We start from the raw sequence: 24,127 nt of genomic DNA, 5'->3' as shown, positions 1-24,127 counted from the left end.
ATTTTTAAAAATCTTTTTCTGTTATTTTTCTTGTTTTATACTAAAAATGTACATCAAAAAATAAAAATAAATAAAATATTTTAAAAATACTATATGTATAGAATCTTTATATGTAAATCTCATTGTTTTTAAAATATTTTATAATAATTAAAATCGCAGTTTGTCTTATTAAATTCCATTAAATATTTTAAAAATTTTATTTTAAGACAATTAAAATAACTATTTTCTTTAATCTCCAATAAAAATTTTAAGAATACAGCAAATTAAATTCGTTCAATAAAGAATGATTTGTCTAGAAAGCAATCCAAGTATTTGCTTTTCTTAAGAAGTAACATCCGACAATCATCATTATATCAATAATTCAGAGGCACAACAACATGAAATTCGTTTCTAGTCAGAAAGAAGACTTTTACATTAATGATATCCTCTTTTCTATAATTCTTGACACTAAGCTAAATAACTTATGCGATTAATTTATCTTCATGCAACACCGAAGTGTTAAGATAAACAAGCGACGAGGACATTTCGTTTCGAAGCTTTTTATGTAATAAATATGAATCAATTTGTATATATATTAATGTTTTGATTTATAAATCACAGGAAAAATAATTTTATTATATACGATTCTGAGGAAAAAACAAGAAAAGAAGGCTTTTAGGACTGTTATATAAGTACTGTATATGAAAGTATTATTGAAAATAAATAAGTTATAAAACAGTAAATGCATAAAATACAACTATGCAAATTTGTTTAAATAACGATAAAACTGAAGAAAAACTGATAAAAAAAATAAGGCATAAAGCTTTAAAAAAAATCTAGAAAATGTTCTGTACATTGAGAAAAATCTATCAAATTATACCAATTTGATTAGAATGGCTACAAAATCACATAAAACTAATTTATACATCGATGCACTCACCTAGATTAAATCTTTAAGTAGTGAAAGACTCGATATTCTTCCATTGTACATCAATATAATTCTCGTTTCCACTCGAAATCAATTTTTATAAAGACAAATCTTACCTTTACTCTACTCCCTTCACGTTCTTCTTTTGCTAATTTATGTTCAAATCCTGAATTAAATAATATTTACCTGTATATATACATTTATTTATATATAAATATCAAGTAAAGAAGAAAGGATATGGCCACTCGATAATGAATTTGGTACATCTCCTGACGATATTCTTATCACTCAGAAGAAATAACGATGAAGGCCCTTCGCCTCTTTTAAGTTGTTGTCCTCTCTTTCTTGCCATTTCTGAATGAAATATTTCTCTTTTTCTTAAACTGCCATAATCACTGAAAATGCCAGCTTCACCCAACCCTGCTGCTTCGGCATTTAAAGCTGTCAATCTATATTAAAAAAAGCAAAAAGATGCAAAGATTTTGTAAGTATCTTATATTAAATTATCATAAAAATCATTGCAAATAGAAACTAATATGAAAATATTAATATTAATAGATAATAAGAATCCTGCAATTGGACGTTCTCTACAAAATCGTGACTTAACAGAGGATTCCTGTCACAGGAGGAACAGGAAGCCATTTGGCTCGGTCTTCACATTTACAGAGGTAGGAATCTTTCAACTTCTAAGAGATTGACGACTCGATGGACGGGCAATTAATGTGTCAGCCTCCTACTCTGGAGGACCCGGGAATAAATCCGGATGGGTCAAAAATTCTCAGAAAATTTTCCGGGATAGTGTGTCCCGGATATGCCAGGCCCCATCTCTCACCACGTGGCCAAATCTACAATGGGCTTAATAAAAAATCCTCTTAATACTTACAGAGTAGAAAGCGTAAAAGAGAACGTTTGATGGGTCCTGAGTAGAACATTTATGTTTCTCAATACAGCAAAGTTGAGACATAAATTGCATACATGGTACCTTTTGTAAATTCTTATGTTTTATTCGATTGATACGTAAATTAAATACTAAAAGATCTGTGAAAAAAGCATTCATAGCAATAACGATTCGTAAATATATTGCTTTTAATTTTAAAATAACTCTGATCACATGATAATATATGGCCTTCATTATCTTGCTTACGAACTTTCTTTAATTTGTAAGCAAGAATTAAAACAAACTTTAAAACACTAAGATGAAAACTAGACATTGCGGTGGTTCCGGTAATTATGTGAAATTGCAAATAAAGATTTTATTTTTTTAATGGAAATGGCCGAACGAAGAAAATTATTTGATAAAATATGAAATCTACAAAGAATTCGTTCAACAGAAGACGTTTTTATACCATTTGCATGCTAATAATAATTGAATAGACAATAAAACGTTCTTCGCTGATGTAAATTGGTGGTTCCAAAGTGACCTTGACCTTTCATTAAAAGCTGCTAAGAGACATTTGACTCCATAAGGGAAAGGACATTTGAATATGCCTTAATGGAATCGTTTTAAAGAACATTTAAACATTTTAATTATGCCTAAACAGCTTTTAAAGAAAGGTCAAGGTCACTCTAGTACGGTAAAACCTGTCTAAAATCTGTCTGAAACGAAGCCTCAATAAAACGGAAACTTGCCTGAACGGAAAAACTTCCAGAACGCAGCAATTTTTTACGTTAAATTTTACTATAAGCCGAAAACCGGAAGATGTTCTTGGGCACGAAAAACATAATTTAACCCGAATAAAGCGGAAAATTAAGATTCTACTCGTAGACAAATAGAATTGCTTCCAGGTAGAACAGGTCATCACGTGACGAGAGGACACGACTTTGTTGCTATTAGTCTTTGTAGGAATTAACCAAGGGCAGGATTGAAAACTTTTAAGATTCGAATGAGTTCTCCAGAGTTTCCGAGAACCAAGTTCTCCAGAATAAGTAACGTAGGTATCAATAATTCGTTAAAAACTCTGAAAATAATGTAAACACAATGCTACATTTTTCCATGTTCGATACTCAAACTGGCTTGCATTCTATCTTTTGAACTAATTTATGGATATCACCCGAAAAATTTCAATATTCAAATACCTAGCAATTGATCAAGCGCGCAACGAAACTTATTACAATCAAATGGTTCTCAATTCTTACATTCGAATACTTTCATTTTTAGTTGAATCACTTTAGATTAATTTTGTAATGTAGCAATAAAATGTTTTTACGTTTATTTTAAACGTACGTAACTGTGTAACACTTATTTGATAGAATTGAAAGATTTAAAAAAGGGAGAAATAATATTAAACCTGTTCAAAACGAAAATAAAATTTGTATCGAGCGATTCTGGCTTACACAGGTGTTATTGTATTTTTAATATAATTGTAATGATTGGTTTTGTAGTTATAGAAATGTGCAATATGATTTTTACTTTTAGATAATGATCTTTTTTAAGTGAAAATTATCCAAGTGAAGAAACTTTTTTTGATAAAATACGAAATTTACGAATATTAATTGATTAATAAGGGACATTTTGCATCATTTACATGTTAAGTACAATTTACATGTCGAGGAGACAATAAATAGTCCGTCGTTGATGTTGGTGGTTCCTAAGAGACGTTTGACTCCATAATGGATAGAATATTTGAAGACTTTATAATGAAAACTTCATCCACAACGGAATAATTTTAAGAACATTTTAAATATCTTACATGCGGCTGGAAACCTCTAAAGAAAGGTCAAGGTTAACCTGAACTTTCTTTAGAGGCTTCCAGCCAGTGTTTTAATGTATTTTTAGTGTTGGTTTTGACAATTATTTGAACATAAAATATAGATTATTGTTATTATTATTATTATTATTATTATTTAAGAATTGTCTTTATTAGTTTTCAAATTTGAATTCCTATGGAAAAATGCTACAAAAATTAACAATTGAAAATTATTCTATTAAATTACAATAAAAATTAGATACTTATTATATTCGAAAATTTAAAGATAAATAATTCTAAAATGTATTTAAACCAATTTCAAAATACGTACAGCTTTAAACAAGGATAATTTTAACAAGTGCTAAGATTTAAACATTGAGATTCTTAGTAATATGTAAAATATAAAAACCGAATATATCTTTTATATATACGATCATTAATCATACAGTACACAAAGTTTGGTTCTACAGTAGTCTCTACTATGAGTCTTTATTACGACCCTCCTGAGATCACGAGCCCCCTAAGATCACGAGCCAATTGGCAAGTATCCCACTCTCCCTCCTGTGGATAGCCGTACTTTCAAGCCTTTGACGATCAACCGTTTTAAATTTCGAATTATATTCAATGGGAATTTGATATTTTAATTACTTCAAAAAGGACATTACAAGTATCTCCTTATCGATTATCTTCTTTTAGTACGTTTCTTATCGAAAGAAGAAAGAAATTTTATTTAAAAGCATAATTATTCAGACGTCTAACGACTGTAAGTGGCAACGAAAACAAAATATTCAATTATTAAAGCTCATATTGAAATCTGCATTCCGTAACGACATGAAAGATTTAATGAACATCACTTGCATGACACTTGTATACAAGTTAATCAACACAATACATGTTTAGATTAAGATAAGTGCACTATAATTTAGTTAATCTGAAAATAAACACTACAGAATCATTCGTCAATATAGGCTATATTTGAATATCATGCAAATTTCATTGCATTACAGTAAAACTAATACGCAGGATGATTCTAAAATCTTCATACAAAATATACGAAGCCTGAGTTATTTGTATGTACAGTACAGTATAGTACATACAGTCTGTTAAGAAATATGGCTTAAACCCTTCCTTTAAAAGAAATTTCTATCATCCGCATGATTGTCTGTTTTCTTTGCTGTCTCATGACTAATTGTAATGATTTTTTAACAATTTTCTTAAGTTATTTTTGAGTGACTATGATTAAACACCATGCCAACAGGAAGCGAATCGAAAGAAAAAGAAATCTGGAAAATTTATTGTGCTGGTTGCTCAGAAAGGGCCATAGCTGGTGTTCTTAATAGATCCAAAACAATAATTTGAAAAAAAAGGAAAATTATGGACAGAACAAGAGATCTGGTCGAAAAAAAAAATCATTGTCCTCACGGGATTACAAGCGTGTTTTTGGTCTGGGAACTCGACAGAGCGTGTCCACAAGAGAAATTTCACGGGAAATTGGGACAGAAGTTTCACATACAACTGTTTAGAAAACATTAAGGAAAAACATGAATGCAAGTTACACAAAACTAAAGGGTAAGTAACAAGCAAGATTAGAATGGCTCAAGAACTGTATCTCCTGGATCAAAGAGTGGAACAATGTGGCGTTTTAAGACAAACAGAAGTTCAATCTTGATGGCCCAGATAGAAATAATGCACATTGGCATGATTTGCACAAGACACATAGAGGACTTTTACTAAACAAATTGGTGGAGGCTCTGTCATGGTTTGGGGAGCATTCAATTATGATATTAAACTCGTTTTGTTAAATTTAGCACAAAACTAAAATCTGAAAATTATCAGGTGTTATAGGAAAAATATTTGCTCCCATTTAGATCATATTTTAGAGGAAGAAAATGATACTACCAACAAGACAATGCCACCTGCCATAACTCAAAGACAACTCAAGACTGACTTAAGGCAAATAAAATTAATGTTATACTTTGGCCATAAAGAAATTTTGACTTAAATCCCATTGAAAACATTTTAGGGTTTTAAATCAGAAAGTATACGCAAATAATTGCCAATTTTCAAGTGTTCAAAAACTTGAATGTGAAATTATGCGCCAATGGGATAATATTGTCAATTATCTACCGAAAAAATTAGCAGAATCAATGCCGAACAGGCTATTTGAAGTGGTACGAAGAACTATCAATCAACAAAAAAGTTACTTCTCAATCTTCGTTTTCATAGTGGTCTTATAATTTATTAACAGTGAAAATTTGACTTTTGTGAAACTAATAACTAAACAGTGTTAAGATTGTTGAACTAATTGTTCAAAAAGTTATTTATTGTATTTATTTTGTTGAGAATAATAAGAGACCATTAAACATTGTTAGTTTTGAGAAACCTAAAAAACGTGATAGTCTTATAATTTCTTAACAGTCTGTCCATAGCATTAGATATGGTAAATATGCTCATCGAGAATAAAATGAAAGCCTTCAAATGTATTAATACATTCGATTAAATAGTGATCACAAAATAAATCCGTAAAAGAATTTTCATCCATAAACATATGGTTTACCTTATTTTACACTCACTTATAAATCTCAGAATGTGATTTATGAGTGGTTTAATAAGGTAAACTGTATGTCTATGGAACTCGCGAAATATCACGTAAGTGAGGAAAAGGCTCCGTTTCGAATTACCCACGTAAAGTTATATAAAGATACACTTACATATATATAAGAAAACAACAGATTTCATGTCAAGTTTGTGTTAAGTACTAAAGATGTATTTCCAGTATCAAAACGCATATTGAAATCTGCATTCAACATGAAAATTTTAACGATCAAACACAATTATAAACGACTTATCTTAATCCAAGTATGCGTTATAATGATTAAGTTTAGGCTTATGCCAGTTACTGAAAAATCAACACCGTACAGTTATTCAAAAACATATAGGCTATTTGAATTTCATACAAATTTCATTGAATGGATGAGGAATGAGAAAAGAAGCTACGTTTCGAACGACTTACGAAAAGTCATAGAAAGTTACACATACTGTACTGTACTGTACATACATCAGAAAAAAACAACAAACATCGTGTCAAACCGTGTTCAGAGAACCAGGAAACGTACGTCACTGTTGAAATAAGAGAAAAAACTACGAATATGTTTAAATATAATACTTTTACATTATAGATCTATGCTACAATTATAGAAATAAGACTAACAACCAATAATTTTTGTATTAAAAAATTATTGTTAGATGTTAGGACCTCTCAGAGGCCAATAAAAGCCTTTTTGAGGCCTTTAATATGTTATTAAAATAAATGTTTAAAACTTGTATATTTTTTAAAGAATAAAATCTGACAAAAATAAATCCTTTTTCTATTAATTCCATATTTTTCTATCCATTCCAGAATTTTCTATAAATGATTTTGATGCCTTTAAATGTGAGATCCGGGTCAAATAACCCTCTTGTGATAGAGCCTACTGCATCTCTGCACCTCAAAATACTATGATGATGATGACCAGAACAGACAAAAGAGGATTCAATTGGAATCATTAAAAAACAAATAAAAATTAAACAAAAATTAAACTTCTGAAAAATTGACGTTGCATACAACATTGCTAATTCAAAAGACAATCTTCTTTAGAATGAAAATTTCCTCCCTAATTCTAGCATTTGATTCAATTCGGTTCAATCGGTTTAAGACCGGACCTGTTGATGACTTGGATAAGAAATGGTGTTTTTTTTTAAATATTAATTCCTAATCTTGTAATGTTTACAGCAACTAGCGATTGTAATTCCATTAGCAGAAAACAAGAGATCATTGCATGAGATATATTCAAGTCACGGTCACGCGCTATTGAACTTTCTCCATCACTCCATATTACAAACATCAATTTTACTTTGATATCATCATCCAACAAACATTAGTTAATACCATACAGATTAAGCTCACAGTACGTTTTACATTTATTTATTAAACTCAACGAAACATAGAGACAAAACACTAAAGTTAAAGCAGAATATGTGAGATATTAACACAACTTCCTCGTTTTTCTGTAACTAAAGAATTATATTTTTAATAAGAAATTAATTTATGAAAATGTTCCATAATATTGATTATTTTTAAAAATAGTGCCATAAAAAATTCAAAAAAAATCCCCCCCCAAAAGAACACAATGTTAGCAACAGTTATCGGTTAATTTTTAAGAAAAGCAAACTAGACACACCCAACGATCTCGCGAGTATTGCAACTAAGTAATTACGAGTCCTTCGATGATAATTTCATTATTCCAATATCCATTTGTTAATGATTCTACTACTGCATTTTTTACGCTTCGTATGAATGATAATTTCTACCGGAAAAAATAATAAATTCGTTTTTATTAATTACAAATTTCGAAAAAATATTTAAATGAATAAAGCTGTTATTTTTAAATATTAAATGAAATTGTAAAGCATAAAAGAAGAAGAAAAGGACATATCGATTTTTATTTGGAAGGCGGCTGGTACCAATCTTGTCATCTTGTGGTATTCGAGAGAGGAGACCAGATGTGTTTGATGAACAAGATTCTATTTTGACGCTTTAGCGACGAGTTAATTTGAGCGAATTTCAATAAAAATGCTTGAAAATCACATTTGATTTCGGTAATACCAATAACATAAAGCGACAAGAAAATAGGAAGGTTGATGGTATTATACGTTTACTTTATATGTAAAAACTTCTCAATCAGTAGATCGCGATCTCCGAATTACTCACAAATCGTATTACAATATTATAATGCTTAGAAATATTGTTTTAAAAAAATTAAATATTAATTTGTATTAATTTTAAATTTATTTTAGATAATTCGGTTAATATTTTGCATGTAGAAAACAATTTAGGAGCATTATTAAGCGAGTTTTATGCTCAGAATATTACAAAAATATATTTTAATAGAAGATAAAAGTGATATAAATTTACACGTAAAGCAACATATTTATGTATATAAATTTTAAAATTACGTTTTTCTTTGTTGTTAATCTAGATTTTTGCAATATAGCAACAGTCAAAAAAACAATAAATGTACAGTAACATGAACATGTTATTAATAAAAGTATCACAAATGTGGTCGATCACCCAATTGACATCGCTTTATCACTCATAAATAAACTCATCTTTCCTCCAAAAATATTTTTATAACCCAATTTAAATGAATCTATAGTTTTACATAATTAGCAAATAAATAATAAAAGTATAAATAAATTTTTATTTTATTAAACAACGCTTAAGACAAATGTATTTGTTAAAGAAAGCGTGAGATGTTGCATACCTTCAGAAGAAACTCGATATATTTAAATATTAGCAAAGAAATCTTAAAAATATACTTTAAAATATAAATTACAAGCGTTAAAATTAATAATTTTTTAAAAAATATTATTATTAATGCGTCTTTTTGCATATCTTCAGAACTAATACATCACGTTAAAGAAATCAGGAGATCTCATTGCGTACTGTACCTTCAGAGATTTAAATATATTTTAAAATATAAATTATAAATATTAAAAACAATAAATTTAAAGAACGACGCAAAAAAACTAGAGAAACTTTAACGAAAAAGAGAAAATAATTATCACTGGGACTATTAAATAAATCAGAAAAAAAAAAGCTCTCACTCTTTTCAAATTCTTGTAGAATATTAAAGGTTTAATGAAAGTTGGCAGATTAACTCGACATGCTCGGGGTTTTAAGAAAGGATTAAGGGAGGAGAGATTAAAAGAAATCCCATTGCTACACGTCGAAGAATTTCAAATCATGGACTGACAGGAGAATGAATTCTAATGGGCGAGTTAAGAAGAGATATAACCGATAGATCGACAAGGAAGTGGCTCATTGTATCTACAAGGGAGGTAAGCATCCACTCATCCCAAATTTCTTTCGTAAACAGATATTTACACAGCAATAATCGTCTCCGAATAAATTATTAGCGCAAATAACTTTAAATAAAGCTAAACAAATTAGACGCTTACAAGTTTCCTCTTAATGAAAGTACTTCAGGATGAATCGAGGGCGTATCGTAATATCCCCAATTTTTTATGGATATTACGGTAGAATATTGTTATGTTTCGTAACTCACGGCATTGTACGGTCTTCTGTATTGTACGAACAATACGGACGTGAAAGATGACGTACAAGTGCTAGAGATTGCTTTCATTTTTTAGTGTGTTTTTTAACAAAATGGCGTGTGGAGACGTGTGAAAATCGATATTTGAATCTTGTTCGAATTAAATTAGTTTAAAAACTGCGTGACTTGTCTTTCATACGTTCATATTTTCTATTTCATTAAACGTATCTTTGCATATTCTTTAGTGGTTAGGAAATAGGAGGGATTGAAATCATCTTCAACCATTTATCATTCCAAAAATTTACAATTATTTTTTAAAAATCTACAACGAAAAACTAATTCCTTCTGGCATTTTCTTTCGAATTAAGCTAGGATATTTTAAATATTTAAATTTAATTAAGACAAAACAGTAATAAAATAACCCCCAAGCGTGTATTTCAGTACCAGTAAACTGTAAAAAAATAAACTGTCAAGATTTTAGAAAATTAGATTTTCTATGACATTATGTAACACTTAAATACCATATATATTTATGTGATTCGAAACAAATTTGTTATGCAGAAAGATGTTTTAATTAATGTCAAATATTCCTTAAACTATATTTACTAAAAATATACATTTATTAGACTTAATAGGGAATAATATTGCATTAAAGTCTACGAAGAGTGGATAAAAAATCATTGAATATAACCTTTAAATTTTATAAAAATATTTAAACTCTTCTGAATCTAACTAATTGATTTTATATATTTTATTAATAATAATTAATAAAATAATTAATAATAATTACTTATTAACATTTCCCCGTATGATTATATACCATTCGCAATTGGAGAAACATTTGCTTTCAACAAATAAATAATCGAATCTCTTAATATATATAATATAATCAATTAAAAAAATCGATTTTTTATGTACTAAACTAAATTTCTAAGAAGTTTAAACTTGAAATAATGGTCAAGTTTTACAACTTATAAATATAAATAATGGTTTCGATAAAGATCTGCGTGATCAAATGAGGCGTGTCGGAGAGAGAGAACACAATCAGAGAAACAAAAAATTTTTATTAAAAATGTAATTACCTGATAAATCCGGTAGAAACACGTTAAAATAAAGTAATAAACCCTTAGAAATAAATAAAAAAAATGTCACTTTACGAAAATAACTTCGTAAATACTTTATTAAAAACTTTTAACCATAAATTTTCGAGATATAATTGCGAATAAAATTACAATCATTTGTTAAAATTCTCCGATATAACGATGAATATTCGCTAAATCTTCTAACTTTACTCAAACAAACATTAATTAGCTCGTTTTAACGCCTTTATTTTCTATAACGTTGTTCGACCTGCCAGCGGCCATTTTAACCATTTGATTTTATCAATAATTTTACATTTAGAGAATCGAGAAGAATCATCATTTAAGTAAAATTCTGTCAATTTTCTTTCATTTGTTCTTTTCATTTTGAATCTTAAATCTATTATTCATTCATTTTTCTTATGGTACCCTCTTGTCATTTTTTGCTACTTAATGGTGTTTTTTTCCTTCCTCTTGCAGTTTAAACTATTCACAATGACTACTGCGAGTTTAAATTATTAGAATAGCAGTTTTAATTAGAATTTTAAACTAGAAATATACCGGAAATCACACCTTTATAATACTAAGTTCACACTTTTCATATTTGTAAATAAAATCACTAATCGCCATGTTAAATAATCTCATTTTAAAATTACACTTCCTTACTTTCTAACTAATCTCTAACTTGTTATACTTCTGAAAACTTGCACTAGACATAATTAAATTTATTACAATTCTACTTAAAATTACATAAGGTAGGGCTATTATTTTAGGCCATCAAGTTTGGGCTGTTATTTTTTCATATAGACCTAAAGTCTAGGCGCTAGCTCAGTTATTTCTTGAAGGAAAAATATTAGACTTGATCAGAATAATAGTCCAAACTTGTTGTGACGTAACGGGCCTCCCCACTATTCAGTTTAATTAAAGTCGCATTTTTATATTTCTATCATAATTAAAGCTAAGCTTTCATACTTCTAACTTAAGTTATACTTTTACAATAATCATTCTTTTAAGCAGGAATGAATTTATTTATTTGGTGACCCTAGGCGCTTTAGCTGTGCAGGCCTGCGTAACGGCTTATACTTCTGTAAAATGTGGAGTTTCGTCTTCGTATAATGGCATCAAAATTTCCCACTTTTTGGTTTAAATATTGCTTTAAACATTATAGGGGAAAAAATGTATATAACTTATATAGTTGTATTTTTATACGATGAAAAATATTAATATTTTATACAAAACAATATGAATTAATTCTTAGAAGATAAAAGAAAAATAATTTAATTATGTAAATTAACGTGTAAAGTTTACTTTATAAATATTGGGGGGAAAAAAGGAAGAAATAAGAAAATTGAAATAAAATGAAAAATTTTGGGCAAAATGCCTAAACGTGCAACAGTATTAACCTATTAACTTTTATTTTTTATATTTAAAAAGTAAGGAGATGGAATATTAAGGTCATAAATGGAAAGAGACGATTCTTCTTGGAAGAGAACCAAATGCCAGTTGATGATGGAGGACAAAATAAAAATTTTTCTCTTGTTGATTTTTATCATTTCGTCTCGGAAAATGTCTGTTTAAAGATCTTCGAAGAGGAACAACAATCAAAAGAGACCATCGAGAATTTTCATCCGAGATCAACTTAATTATCCCGATTTTCCGGGTGGCAAATATCATCTTTTTTCTTAATTAAGATATATAATTTTGATATTTTCCCGAAGGAATCATCAATCAAACAAGAAAAAAATTATGGATGAAACTCGAGGGAGAAAATCGAGATTTTGTATTTATTATGCAAAAATCAAATTCATCTCCATTTTCTCCGCCATCTTGATCCGTGTTAGAGGAATAGGCCACCGAAACGGGGTCATAAATGCGGCATTTCCCCCTCCCGAACGCATTAAGTAGCGTTTTGCGATCCCTTCGACCCCCGACCGTTCACGGGGGAGATAATGGATGCTAGTATGATAACAAGGGCTCTTACCTCCGACTCGCATGTCATATCCAAGGCAGGCAGTGTACAAAGCGCTTAACGGACTTGATGCGGTGCAAGTCAGTTAGAAAAGCAAAGGCGAGATGCAGTAAATGCGCCCATGGAGCATGCGCTCGTTTTTGACCCGGAGCTGTGACGATCCCTTTGTACGTTCTGGTCTCTATGGTCGATGGTACACTTATCCAGCGATCGTTCCAGTTATCTTGTGAAACACCTGTAGAATCAGGGTTTCAGAAACTAGCATCGCAACTACCATTTCTACTTCGAATATGCCGAAAAACTCTAGAATATTTTCAAAAATATCCCTCGAAACTACCCAAAAACCTAGAAAAAACGCTATTTGATCTACAGATTAATCCACAAGTGGTATACAAAAAGAAAACCACAGTTGATAACGATCGTAAAATTGGGCGTTTTCTTGGATAAGTGACAATTTTCGAGCTCGTAATCAGAATTTTTTAAAATAAAATCTCCGTTTTTATAGAATATAAGCCATACTTTAATACTGGATTAAATTTAACGGCTGTTAAAAATAACGAGGATTTAATATTATTTTAACATAACTGACAACCCTTCCATCAATAATGGATTCGTTCGTATCTTAGCAACCGAAATTCGTTTATTAATCAAAATAAAATCGATATTTGTTTGGCGCCATCTACCGGAATAAACAGTTTAATCAAAAATATTGAAAAATTCGAAATAAAAAAAATAAATAACATCATATAAAATCAATAATTTAATTTTTAATTAATACTAAAAGAATTTCTATTGTAAAATTAAATATTGTTAAATGCGAAAAACTTAATATACGTCAGCCGTTATATAAAAATAAAAGTAAAAATTGAAAAATAATTACGAATAATTTTAAAATTATATTTCTATCAAACAATAATAATAATAATAATAGTAAATACTAAATTATTTAATTAATAATAATAGTTATTATTATTATAATTTATATTATGTAATGTAATTAAATATTTAAAACTTTAACAATAATACGTTTAATTTATAAGGAAAAATTAAGAAAAATATCGATTAGTTTAAATTAAATATTTATAAATTCTAAAATGTTATACTAGATGGCGACACTGAAACATGTTTGATAAACTGAAGAAAATTCGATCGGCTGCTAGCTGATTCTTTTGTAAATAAAAATAAAATCTCAAAAGTCATTTTTTTTATTCTCATAAACGAAAATAAATAAATAAAAATAAATAATTTCAGATCAATAGTTAAAATATTTAACCATCGTAATTTAAGATATTTATATGATAATCTTATACTCTATTTTTGCTTTATTTACATAATAAAAAATGCAATATTCTATTATTGTTGTTATTATCATCAAGAAACAAGTTAATAAGAAAGATAATTTTAAATTATTAAAATTTTCCAAAATAAATACTTTAGAAAACAAAATTACTTCTGGCGACATCTCTTGAGTGAAACATAAACTATCCAGAATACTCGAGTAAACTAATTTTTCTTTTTCTTTTTGTTTTTTGGTCAAAATTTATAAATTAACAGCATGTTTTTCTATTAAATTTATTTATAAATATATAAAACTTTCCTATATTAATTTTTAAATGTCAAAATTTAACAATAGCACGCGAGGAAATCCATAGAAAAACATGTTTTCAGATCGATAATTGATAAATATATATATATATATAAATTATAAATATTGTTATACATCAACTCTGTCTATTTGAAATTTTCAGATAATAGCAGTCGGAAGTTTATTAACCTAAATACGATAGACGTAAAAAACAATTGAACATTGGTTTGCATGCAAGCGCTCTAAACAATCGATCATTTATTATTTAGGAAATTGATCTATGTTATACATATGTACCGTACCTTATCTCAATACTTAAAAGTTATGCTTACAATAATTTATAAAAACAAATCAACAAATAAATTATGTATAATTATTTACACAATTCTTAAGTATATATACAAGTAATGCGTGTAAATATTTGCTCGTAACTTATGTATGCACATAAATATATTTAAACGCAGTAGCAGTAACAGGATCAATAGCAGTAACTCTAACAGGATAGTAGCAGCAATATTATTAGTAGCTATAATAGGATCAGCAGCAGTAATTTTAACAGTAACTATAACAGGATCAGCGGTAGAAATAGTAACATTACCTCTAACAGGATCAGCAGCAATGATAGTAACTGCGCTGTAACAGGATCAGTAGCTGCGATAGTTACAGTCAGATTATAAAATTTACATACATATTTGTGTGTAATATAAATTAGATCATACGCAGCATCTATATAATACATACAGTAAATGTGGGATTATGCATGCTGTATGCAGGGTACATATGTCTATATATATACTGAGTTATATTAATGTAAAGTAGTATGAATCTGTATACCGTATGCATAAAGCATATGTAAACTCTATAAGTTGTAGGTATGTCGCATACGTGAAAGATAAATGCAGATTCTATAGTTATGTAAGTGAGATATATAAAGCCATACATGGGAATTATATAGAGTCATGTATGTTCATATGTAACTATACACCGGTATTAATAATTTAAAAGATGAAATGTACTGACACACGCGATACAAAGATTATATATCGCAAAAGTAAAGATATAAATCAAGAAGAATTATAGACTAATTATTGTATCACAGTATTACAACTTTAGTAGCAGTTTTAGTAGAATTAATTGCGTTACGATCCGAAGAGAAACGATGGTTAATGCAATATTTATGAGAAGAAATAGTGTTGAGAAGAAAGGGAAGATTTGAAGAGATGAAAGGATTAAGATTGTGGTAATATTGAGAAAAGGGAAAAGATGGGAATCGACATCTGTTCTGAGAAGAATGAAAAGTATTTTCTTTCAAAGAAATATTTTTTAAAAAACGATAATAAAATGCGTATTTTCTTAAGAAAATTTGAAAGGTTACTGAGTTGTAAAGATTAATAAATACTTCTATAAACATTTTTTTCTGCGGATTTTATTAGATGAGAGCTTTAGATATTTTCATAAATTTTCAATAACCAAGCTTTATGTAAGCGAAGCGAAGGATCGATTATTAAAAATAATAATTATTTTACTTTAAAAATCACTTAATAATAATATTATATTTATCTTATAAAAACATCACAACGCTTTTAAATGTACTTAATTTATATAAGGTCGCTTCAATAGCATATTTATCTTTTTTCTAAAGTAAATTCTTTGCTTTCATATACAAAAAAAAAAAAAAAAATGTAATTTTTAAGTTTTGTTTTAATAAAAGATTAAAATATCAATTATATTTTCGAAAATTGCTCTTGAAAATGTGCCTTCTCACAGATGAGGATTATCCTGAAAGAGAAACTAAGCGCTCGATTTGGGCCCCCGAACAATGGAAAAAATTTTATATTAAATTTTATTTATTAATATTATAAGAGCCACGAAAGTAATTAGCGCTGAAAATCTCAATTTTATGTGTTAAAATATAAATTACTAACAATATTTGTAAGAAGATCGGAAAACTTTTTAGATATATTGTACAGTGCGTGTTTACGTGGAAACATTACGTAATTATAAGTATGGAACTCGAGAATTCATTGAATCTCCTTTTCTTCTTGATTAATTTGTCTGTATGTCTGAAGGTCACGCACGCTTTAGGAACTATAGTACTTTTAAATTAAGAAAAATTGTGTCGCAAAATGAGATTTTTCTTTCTTTTTTATTTCAGCATTTATTACTAAAATATATAGATTTTTCTAAAGAAAAATAAGAAAAATAGACTGAAATTTGTAAATAAAATTTAAAAATTACTTATATATTTTACTAGTATTTCTTGAATACGATAAGTTACATAATTCTGCATAATATCCTATATCATATACACATATCTAGGATTATGTAGAGCTATTTGTATATACAGTAGACCCCTATAACACGGAACTTATCTACCGTGTTATAGGGGGGTCTACTGTATATTAGATCTGTATATTGATTTATAAGTAAGTTATATGAAAAACAAATATTAGATTGTGATAGGGCTCATAATGATAAATTTGGAGATGTATTGGCTAAAAGTAGAGTATACCGTATACCTGGACCGTATATAACTCTACGTATTCAGATTCTATCAATATATAGAGATTTTCTTACAGAGAAACACAATAGGATTTATACATAATCTAAACGAATTAAGTTTAAGGCCTTACTTCATTAAAGTTTCGTGGTGCTAAAGGGCCTCTTATATGTTATCGTTTAGACTACAAGGGTAAATACGGTTCTGCAAATGTGTGTAATCCTACATTATCTGATATATATATATTGAAGATTATATAGAATCAAACGTATCCTGTAGGCAAACAGGATTTGTGTATAGTGTTATATAGGGTCATACATATGCTTTACAGTAACGGCTTTCATTAATTACAGTCAAAGTCTCTCTAAATTTGCTACTATGAACTGCATCACAGACCTTAATCTGTAGTTACATGCAAATTTAGTCACCATTGGTTTGACAATTCTGCGTTAATGACGAACTTTACTATATAAACACTGAATCGATGTGACGAGACGAACATTTACATCGAAAAATATATTTTAAATTCTAAAATTTTCATATAAAATAGCAAAATTATACATTTACGAAATTATATTTTATCATTTTGTTAATATAATATATAATAGAAACTGCTTGAAGATCGAGAATATAATCGAAAATCTCTGGAAGCTGCAATTTACTTGTTGGAAAATAAACTTTAAATATCAATTACTTTCAAAATCGATTTTAATTAGTTAAAACTTTAATTAAATTATTTATAAAAAAAGTTCAGTTAGTTAGAAATTTATCGGAATTAATAATTTAATTTGTAGTCTTAAAAAATTCCGATTAAATATTACATTTTAAAATCCTTTCGTCCAATATTTACCAATCTTACATTGAAGTAGTAGCGCTATATCTATCATTTATCAACATTCTACGTACAGACAACCCAAATGTATGTTTTTGAAAGATTTAATTACCTAATTGGATCAAGATTCTTTACGTCATACTTTCATGTTATTCCTATAATTTGCATAAATAACAAAATTAACAGTGAAGTTATCTCGTCAGCAACGCCAGAATCATCTCTTTTATGCTGATTTATTAAGAAACCTCGGAATTACAAGAAAACACGCCTAAATACCATCAATATAACAAGATATAATAATTAGAAATGGAATAATTGCCTCATACTGCATGTAAAGTAGACATTTTCATACAATTTTATAGTTGTCTATCATACAACTTAACTTGTTTTGGAAATTAAAGGTTTCTGAATGATATTTGGATTTTAATTATTCAAATTTTTTTATTCTAAGGCGAATTTTTTAATATAGAAACATGTCTATCGGATATGAGTAAACTTTGAATCCACCTGTTCTTCTTAAGGCTCATTCGCGAGAATATTAGCAAACTTATATCAAAATTGATCAATTATTATTAAAAATAAGATATTATAAAACCGATTTACAAAGAAACTTTAATTATATTCGATAATATTTCGAGAAATTGTCAAAAATAGATGCTCGTATAAAACGATGATGAATGATGATACATAGTAAAATTTTAAAAATCAGGCATATATAACACTATAAATCAAATATTTTAAAATCTATTTAGTCAATATTTAATTATATAAAGCATTTTTTTCGAAAAAATTGTGTAATAAGTAAGGAGAGATATGTAAATCTTGCACGCATACTTAATTACACACAAATTAACTATTTTTGTAAATAAAAATAATTATAATTCAAATATCAAATATTTAAATTTAAAAAGTCGAATATTACAGCAGTAATTTAAGAAAAAAATAATTTAAGAAAACTGCGAAAATATTTAAATATTTATGAAGCATATTATATACAACACAATGAAAGGAAGATTGGATTTAACAGATGACTAAGTATATTAAAATCCCGTTTCCTACCAATCTGTTTCCACTTGTTGCAAATTTGTTACTTAATGAAGGCTTCTATTGGTTTATTTGTCACCTATTCCACTTGTTTCCATTGATTTAAGAAAGTGGATATTGCTTTGTTTAGCATCTCAATTAAGGAAAATGGCTAAACTCTTTGTTTCCTGAAATGAATAACGATTCTCTTGACGTTTTCCTTATTAATTTCTATTAAATATATGTCCAGAATAATTATATTTTAAATAAAATTATTAAAGATTTATAATTTTAAATTAAATATATAATTTTTAAGGTTATATCTAAACGAGAAAATTTGGAAAATTATAAAATGTACATCTTAAAATTAAACGCTAAACTGTTTACGAGTGAAATTATAAATTATTAAAATATATTTTCTTAATTTTTAAATACATTTTTATATTAAAAATTAAATTGTGTATAATATAATAGCATCATTTTTTAAATAAAATGTATAAGTTATTTTTATAATTAAATTTCAAAAAAATTTTAATTATTATTAAAATTTAAATGAATTAATTTAAAATATTTACGTTTTTCGCAATTTTACAATTGAATTCTTTAGTGAAAACACGCGAAAAGAGAGGAAAAAAATATATATATATTCATTAATGTACTGTTACATGTTAAAATGTAGTTCATAAATGCTATTACATGTACGACGAAGATAAAATTATATTTAATGCAGACAAAAATTAAAGCGTAATGATTCATTTAACTCGTAATTATCATTTACAAATGTAGTAATTATCTCGTAAAGATTCCGACGTTGCGAATTCCTTTCATTTTTGTTTTTTTTTTTTTTTCTACGAACAGCTTCAGCATTCGATACTCGATTTTTATTTCCCATTTCTTTTACAATTAAGTAGAAAAAATAAACAAAAAATTAATTATTTTCTTCTTAAAATTAGTATCAAAAATACATTTCATAAAAGAAAAATTCGCATTAAAATACTTTATAGCTACTTTAAAAATTCTTTTACCACTTTCTTCTCTCTCATTCAGTGCTAACTTACATTTTAAATTAAAATTTCATCCGTAATTTGCACATAAAAGTAAGATTATCAAGGTGTTTTGTAATCGAAAATGCTTATTTTATATTGTATAAAATTTTATATTTGTCTAATTTAACTCGCAGTGTGTAATTCTTCCAGATTCTTCGGAGTTGATGAAGTAAGACATGTTTCCATTCATCATCTGCCTCACCCCATTTCAATATGGAAGAAATGATTGACGGGCAAACATCGACAGAAAGTCGAGATGAAATTGAAAGAAGAAAATTGATTCAGACTCTTCGTAATTGCTGTTTCTACCACCCACTGTATCAGGTTATTAGTGGCTGATGAAACTATGGCTGTTATTTCTAGAGTATAGGAAACTTCAGGAGAAATACAATCAAATAATAAATGAAGTTTTCTTGATATATTGTTCTGAAATTTAGGAATTTATCATAAAAAATTAAATTGTAATAACCTTTATTAGTGCAGTAGCGTATTATCTATCTGCTATATAATATCAGATTATTTATGGCCCATGATTGCTGTTTTCTGTAGTATAAAAAGTTGAAGAGAAACAAATAATAAATGAACTTTCTGAAATTACTTTTTGGTAATTTAATAATTTTATAATAATAAAATTAAATCTTAATATTCTTTGTTAATGTTACCGCATCTCTATCTGCTATATGATATTAATAAAATTTGTTATTCTTGTTCCCATTTTTAAATGATAATACTCTAAATGTGAAGAGAAAACCGAAGAGAAACACAAACAAAGCTTTTTATTTAAACTGTTGTTCTTTAATTTAGGAATTTTATGATTTAAATTATAAAAGCCGTCATTACTGTAGTAACGTAGTATCCGTGTGCTTGTTTTACAATATTATCGTCATCCAACTAATTTTTTCTTAACCTATAAATGTATTTTTTATGATTAAGAATTATTCTGAAAGTTTAAAGGTGTACAAAATAATTTACATGATGAGAAACATAATTATGTCGCTATACATTTTTAACTTTATTACAGAAGTGATATTAGAAAGATAAAGCCAATAGAACTTTTATTACATTAACAGTATTTTTTTACGGTTATTATCATAGAAACAATCATTTTTGTTGCTATAATTCTATCACAAATGGGTTGTGACATCGTTATTTTATATGAATAATAAATTATACTGATATTAACATAGTAAATACATCTAGAGTAGAGAATTTATGAGTTTAAAGCATGAAATGAGTTTGTTTTATTTTTTATTATATAAATAAGTAGAATGCAGAATACTAAAAATATAAATATTATAAAGAAACACTATTAAATAAAATTTTTGGAAATTTAAACATTGGAATTTCGTTCAATATCGATGTATCACAATGTTGTTTCTGCAGCTTTTTTAGTATTAAAGAGCGTCAAAGTGTTGTGTTATTATGTATAAAGACAGTTCAAGACCTCAGGAGAACGCGTTCTACCAGTTGGGAAAGGCAGCAAATTGTAATTAATCTTTATGTTATTCTAGAATCTCATCCTTCGATTGTATCATTACAGTATCGCTATTATACTGCGACACGTACAGCCTCGAAGAGAGAATAAGAATAATAATAATGGCATTATGATTGTATATACAATACGATAATATACATATATCCAGTAAATTTCAATGACAAAGACATAAAATGCACGTCTCAGAAAGGTGGTTTCACTGCAATATCCTATAGCAAGGCAGGAAAGTGCGATTTACAGGGGGAGAAGGAATATAATTCTATTGTAGCAAAACAGAAAGCTTTACTAGTAATTTAATTTTTACTTCACGGAGGGAAGAAAAATAGCTACGTAGGTTATTCATGCGTGCAGATATTGCTATGCGTTGCAACCTTTTCATATAATGGGAAACGTCGAATGTTACCATGACGATAATTATGACCTTCCACCTGTTGTTGCAGCTGCCTTTTACGAGTTGATGCATTTTTCTTGCATAACGAGAATGACGGAATGAGGATAAGAAAGTGAGACAAATCGGATCGAAAAGAGTTAATCTTATTAAGAATAATTAAATATCGAGAAGTATCTTAATCCGATAGAATGAATGCCAATTAGGAAGCCAATTGTATTGTAGCAATTTAATTAGAAAATCTCTTTTCTCTACTCCCGAGCTCTTCTTTTTCAAGTATTCATTTACTTTCAACTTTCCTTCAGCTTTTATGTGATAAATTTTGGTTCCATTAAAACTTTTTAAAGATAAATATAAATTAATTTAAGCCAATTCCTTTCAAAACGCTTAGTTCTTGAGTAAGCAAAGGTTTTCTTTATTTATTTGCTGTTTATGTTTACAAATAAAAACATTAAGAAAAGTATATGTTTTATATATAAAGCTCTCCTTTGTTATTCTATTTTATAAAAGATATACATTCTTTCTGTATATACATATAAATGTATATCCACGTTATCTTGGACTACTTCTACCTACACATTTAAAAAGCCTTATTTCCTTTTCTTAATAAATTATGGAGAAGGAACAACTCCACAAATATACAGGAACGTAGAAGACAATTTCAAAATAACAAGACTTGTATTTTTATATATTTAATAGAATTCTTGTTTCCTCTTCCTGATATATCGACAGTTTTTTTTTTTTTTTTAAGTTCTATAGAAAGATAATAGAATATCTGTTCTCTTTTTATAGTCAATAGGAAAAGCCTTATTTTCTCCTACAGCTATATAGATTTGTTAGATTTTTCAGTGGTTATAGCTTCTGACAAACCTCAATGAAAAATTCATATAATAAAATACACATTTCTCAAAAGGCAACTTGACTGCAATATTGCGTAATAAGACAGGAAAGTATGATTTACAGGGGCATATATAATTTTATAAAAGTTTAACATGTTTTATTTCCATTTGCCAAATATAGAAGACTTATATCCTTTATATGCATATTGGAAGGCTTGTGTTCACCATCTTTTATCTACGAGAGTTTGTAATTCTATATAGGAAGAGCTGTATCCTCTTCCGAATGATGACAACTGATAGCGGTTTCTAAGAGACTGGGACGTCAAACTACGCTGGAAATCACTTTCGGGAATTGCAGTGCAGAATCTTCTCTACTATCCACAGAATGAAGATGCTCTAAGGTGCATTTCTTTATTTCTTTCTCTCGTATCCGGGACAACCGACTTTGACAACGTCGATTGGGAGTTTCTGACGTGTATTCTTTCCACACGTTCCAAATAAAATTATAAGAGTTTGTATATCCTCCTGTTCCACTTTATTTCTAAAGTATAGCTATATATAAATCACTTATTTACAAAAAGTAATGCGACGAAAGATTTGAAAAGTAAGAAATAAAAATATTTTTTCTTCTATAAGTCTTCATTAAATGTTATTTTTTAAAAAATAAAAATCGACCAATTTCTTCATCTTTCTATTATTATTTTTTACTTTTGTCATAATAATCAATTATTGAAAAAAAATAATTTGAGAGAAATAATTTATGAGAGAAAAGTTTTCATCAGAGAAGCGGAACAAATTGTGTTTCAAGAAGAAAAAAAGAAAAGAAAAATCGAAGAACAAATACAGATAAATGAAAGCAGAGATGTGAAATAAGACAGAAATGAATAAACTTCTCATTCAACTTAAAACGAATCGAATGATAATTAAGGTTATGAAGGGAAAAGGGGAGGATGAGGAGGAGTAGGAGGATGAAGAGGAGAAGGAAAAGGAAAAGCAGAAACAGCAAAACCGCTCTCTTTCCTCTTACGGATAGAACACGCTTAGCAAAATGCAATTTATGAATGCATGCACACGAATACTAATTAACCGAAGTAGAGTTTGGCTTCTTTATTTTCTAGTAACTGCAATAGTCACGTGAGAATCTTAGATAAAAGGAAAAAAATGCGAAAAATAAGCCCGGGAGCGTTTCTCATATAAATTCCTTCGTTTATATTCTTTATTTTTCGTTTCTTCGCTTCTTTTCGAGCGTCTTTTTGTAATTCAGAAATTAAAATTATTAAGAATTCTCGAATCATTCAGACGTGCGTTGTTCTCTTACTCATTTGTTTTGTTTCTTTTCTGGCTCCACAAAATAAATTTCCTTTGAAAAATCTTATTTTAGTAAATGTAAAAGTGTAAAATATGTAATGCATCGATTGATATAAGTATAAATATAAATAAAAATAGTATTTTTTTATGTTTATAACGCATTTTTTGAGCAAACTTCTTTGTGGTGAGATACATCTAAATATGGAATCAACGCAAAGGATTTGAGATAATCCATATAAAATTCTTTTCTGTAGCTTAAAACCAAACTTTCTTTTCTTTATTGGTCTCTATTTAGAAGTAAGTCCTTCCAAAAATATCAAGTAGAAGAGAATTATTCGCATTGGATTAAGATATATTCTCTACAGGAGGGAAGA

The 24,127-nt window shown here is 28.0% G+C and overlaps 1 protein-coding gene across 16 annotated transcripts in view; it reads right to left on the bottom strand.

Moving 5' to 3' along the window:
* LOC136978245 (voltage-dependent calcium channel type A subunit alpha-1-like) overlaps positions 1-24,127 on the bottom strand; it is a 637,477-nt gene that overhangs the window by 571,883 nt on the left and 41,467 nt on the right. For 14 of the 16 annotated variants that reach the window (XM_067273927.1, XM_067273930.1, XM_067273917.1 and 11 more), the window contains one exon: positions 1,148-1,356. In XM_067273927.1, coding sequence (XP_067130028.1) covers positions 1,148-1,356 — 209 coding nt within the window. Of the gene's footprint in view, positions 1-1,147; positions 1,357-9,240; positions 9,771-12,749; positions 13,151-24,127 lie in introns of those variants that run through there. The other 2 variants (XM_067273928.1, XM_067273929.1) reach the window with 2 other exon arrangements.

The sequence above is a fragment of the Centruroides vittatus genome, unplaced genomic scaffold (assembly GCF_030686945.1).
Source record: "Centruroides vittatus isolate TY-2023 unplaced genomic scaffold, ASM3068694v2 contig_5, whole genome shotgun sequence".
Taxonomy (NCBI): Eukaryota; Metazoa; Arthropoda; class Arachnida; order Scorpiones; family Buthidae; genus Centruroides; species Centruroides vittatus.
This window is presented reverse-complemented; position numbering and strand designations above follow the sequence as displayed.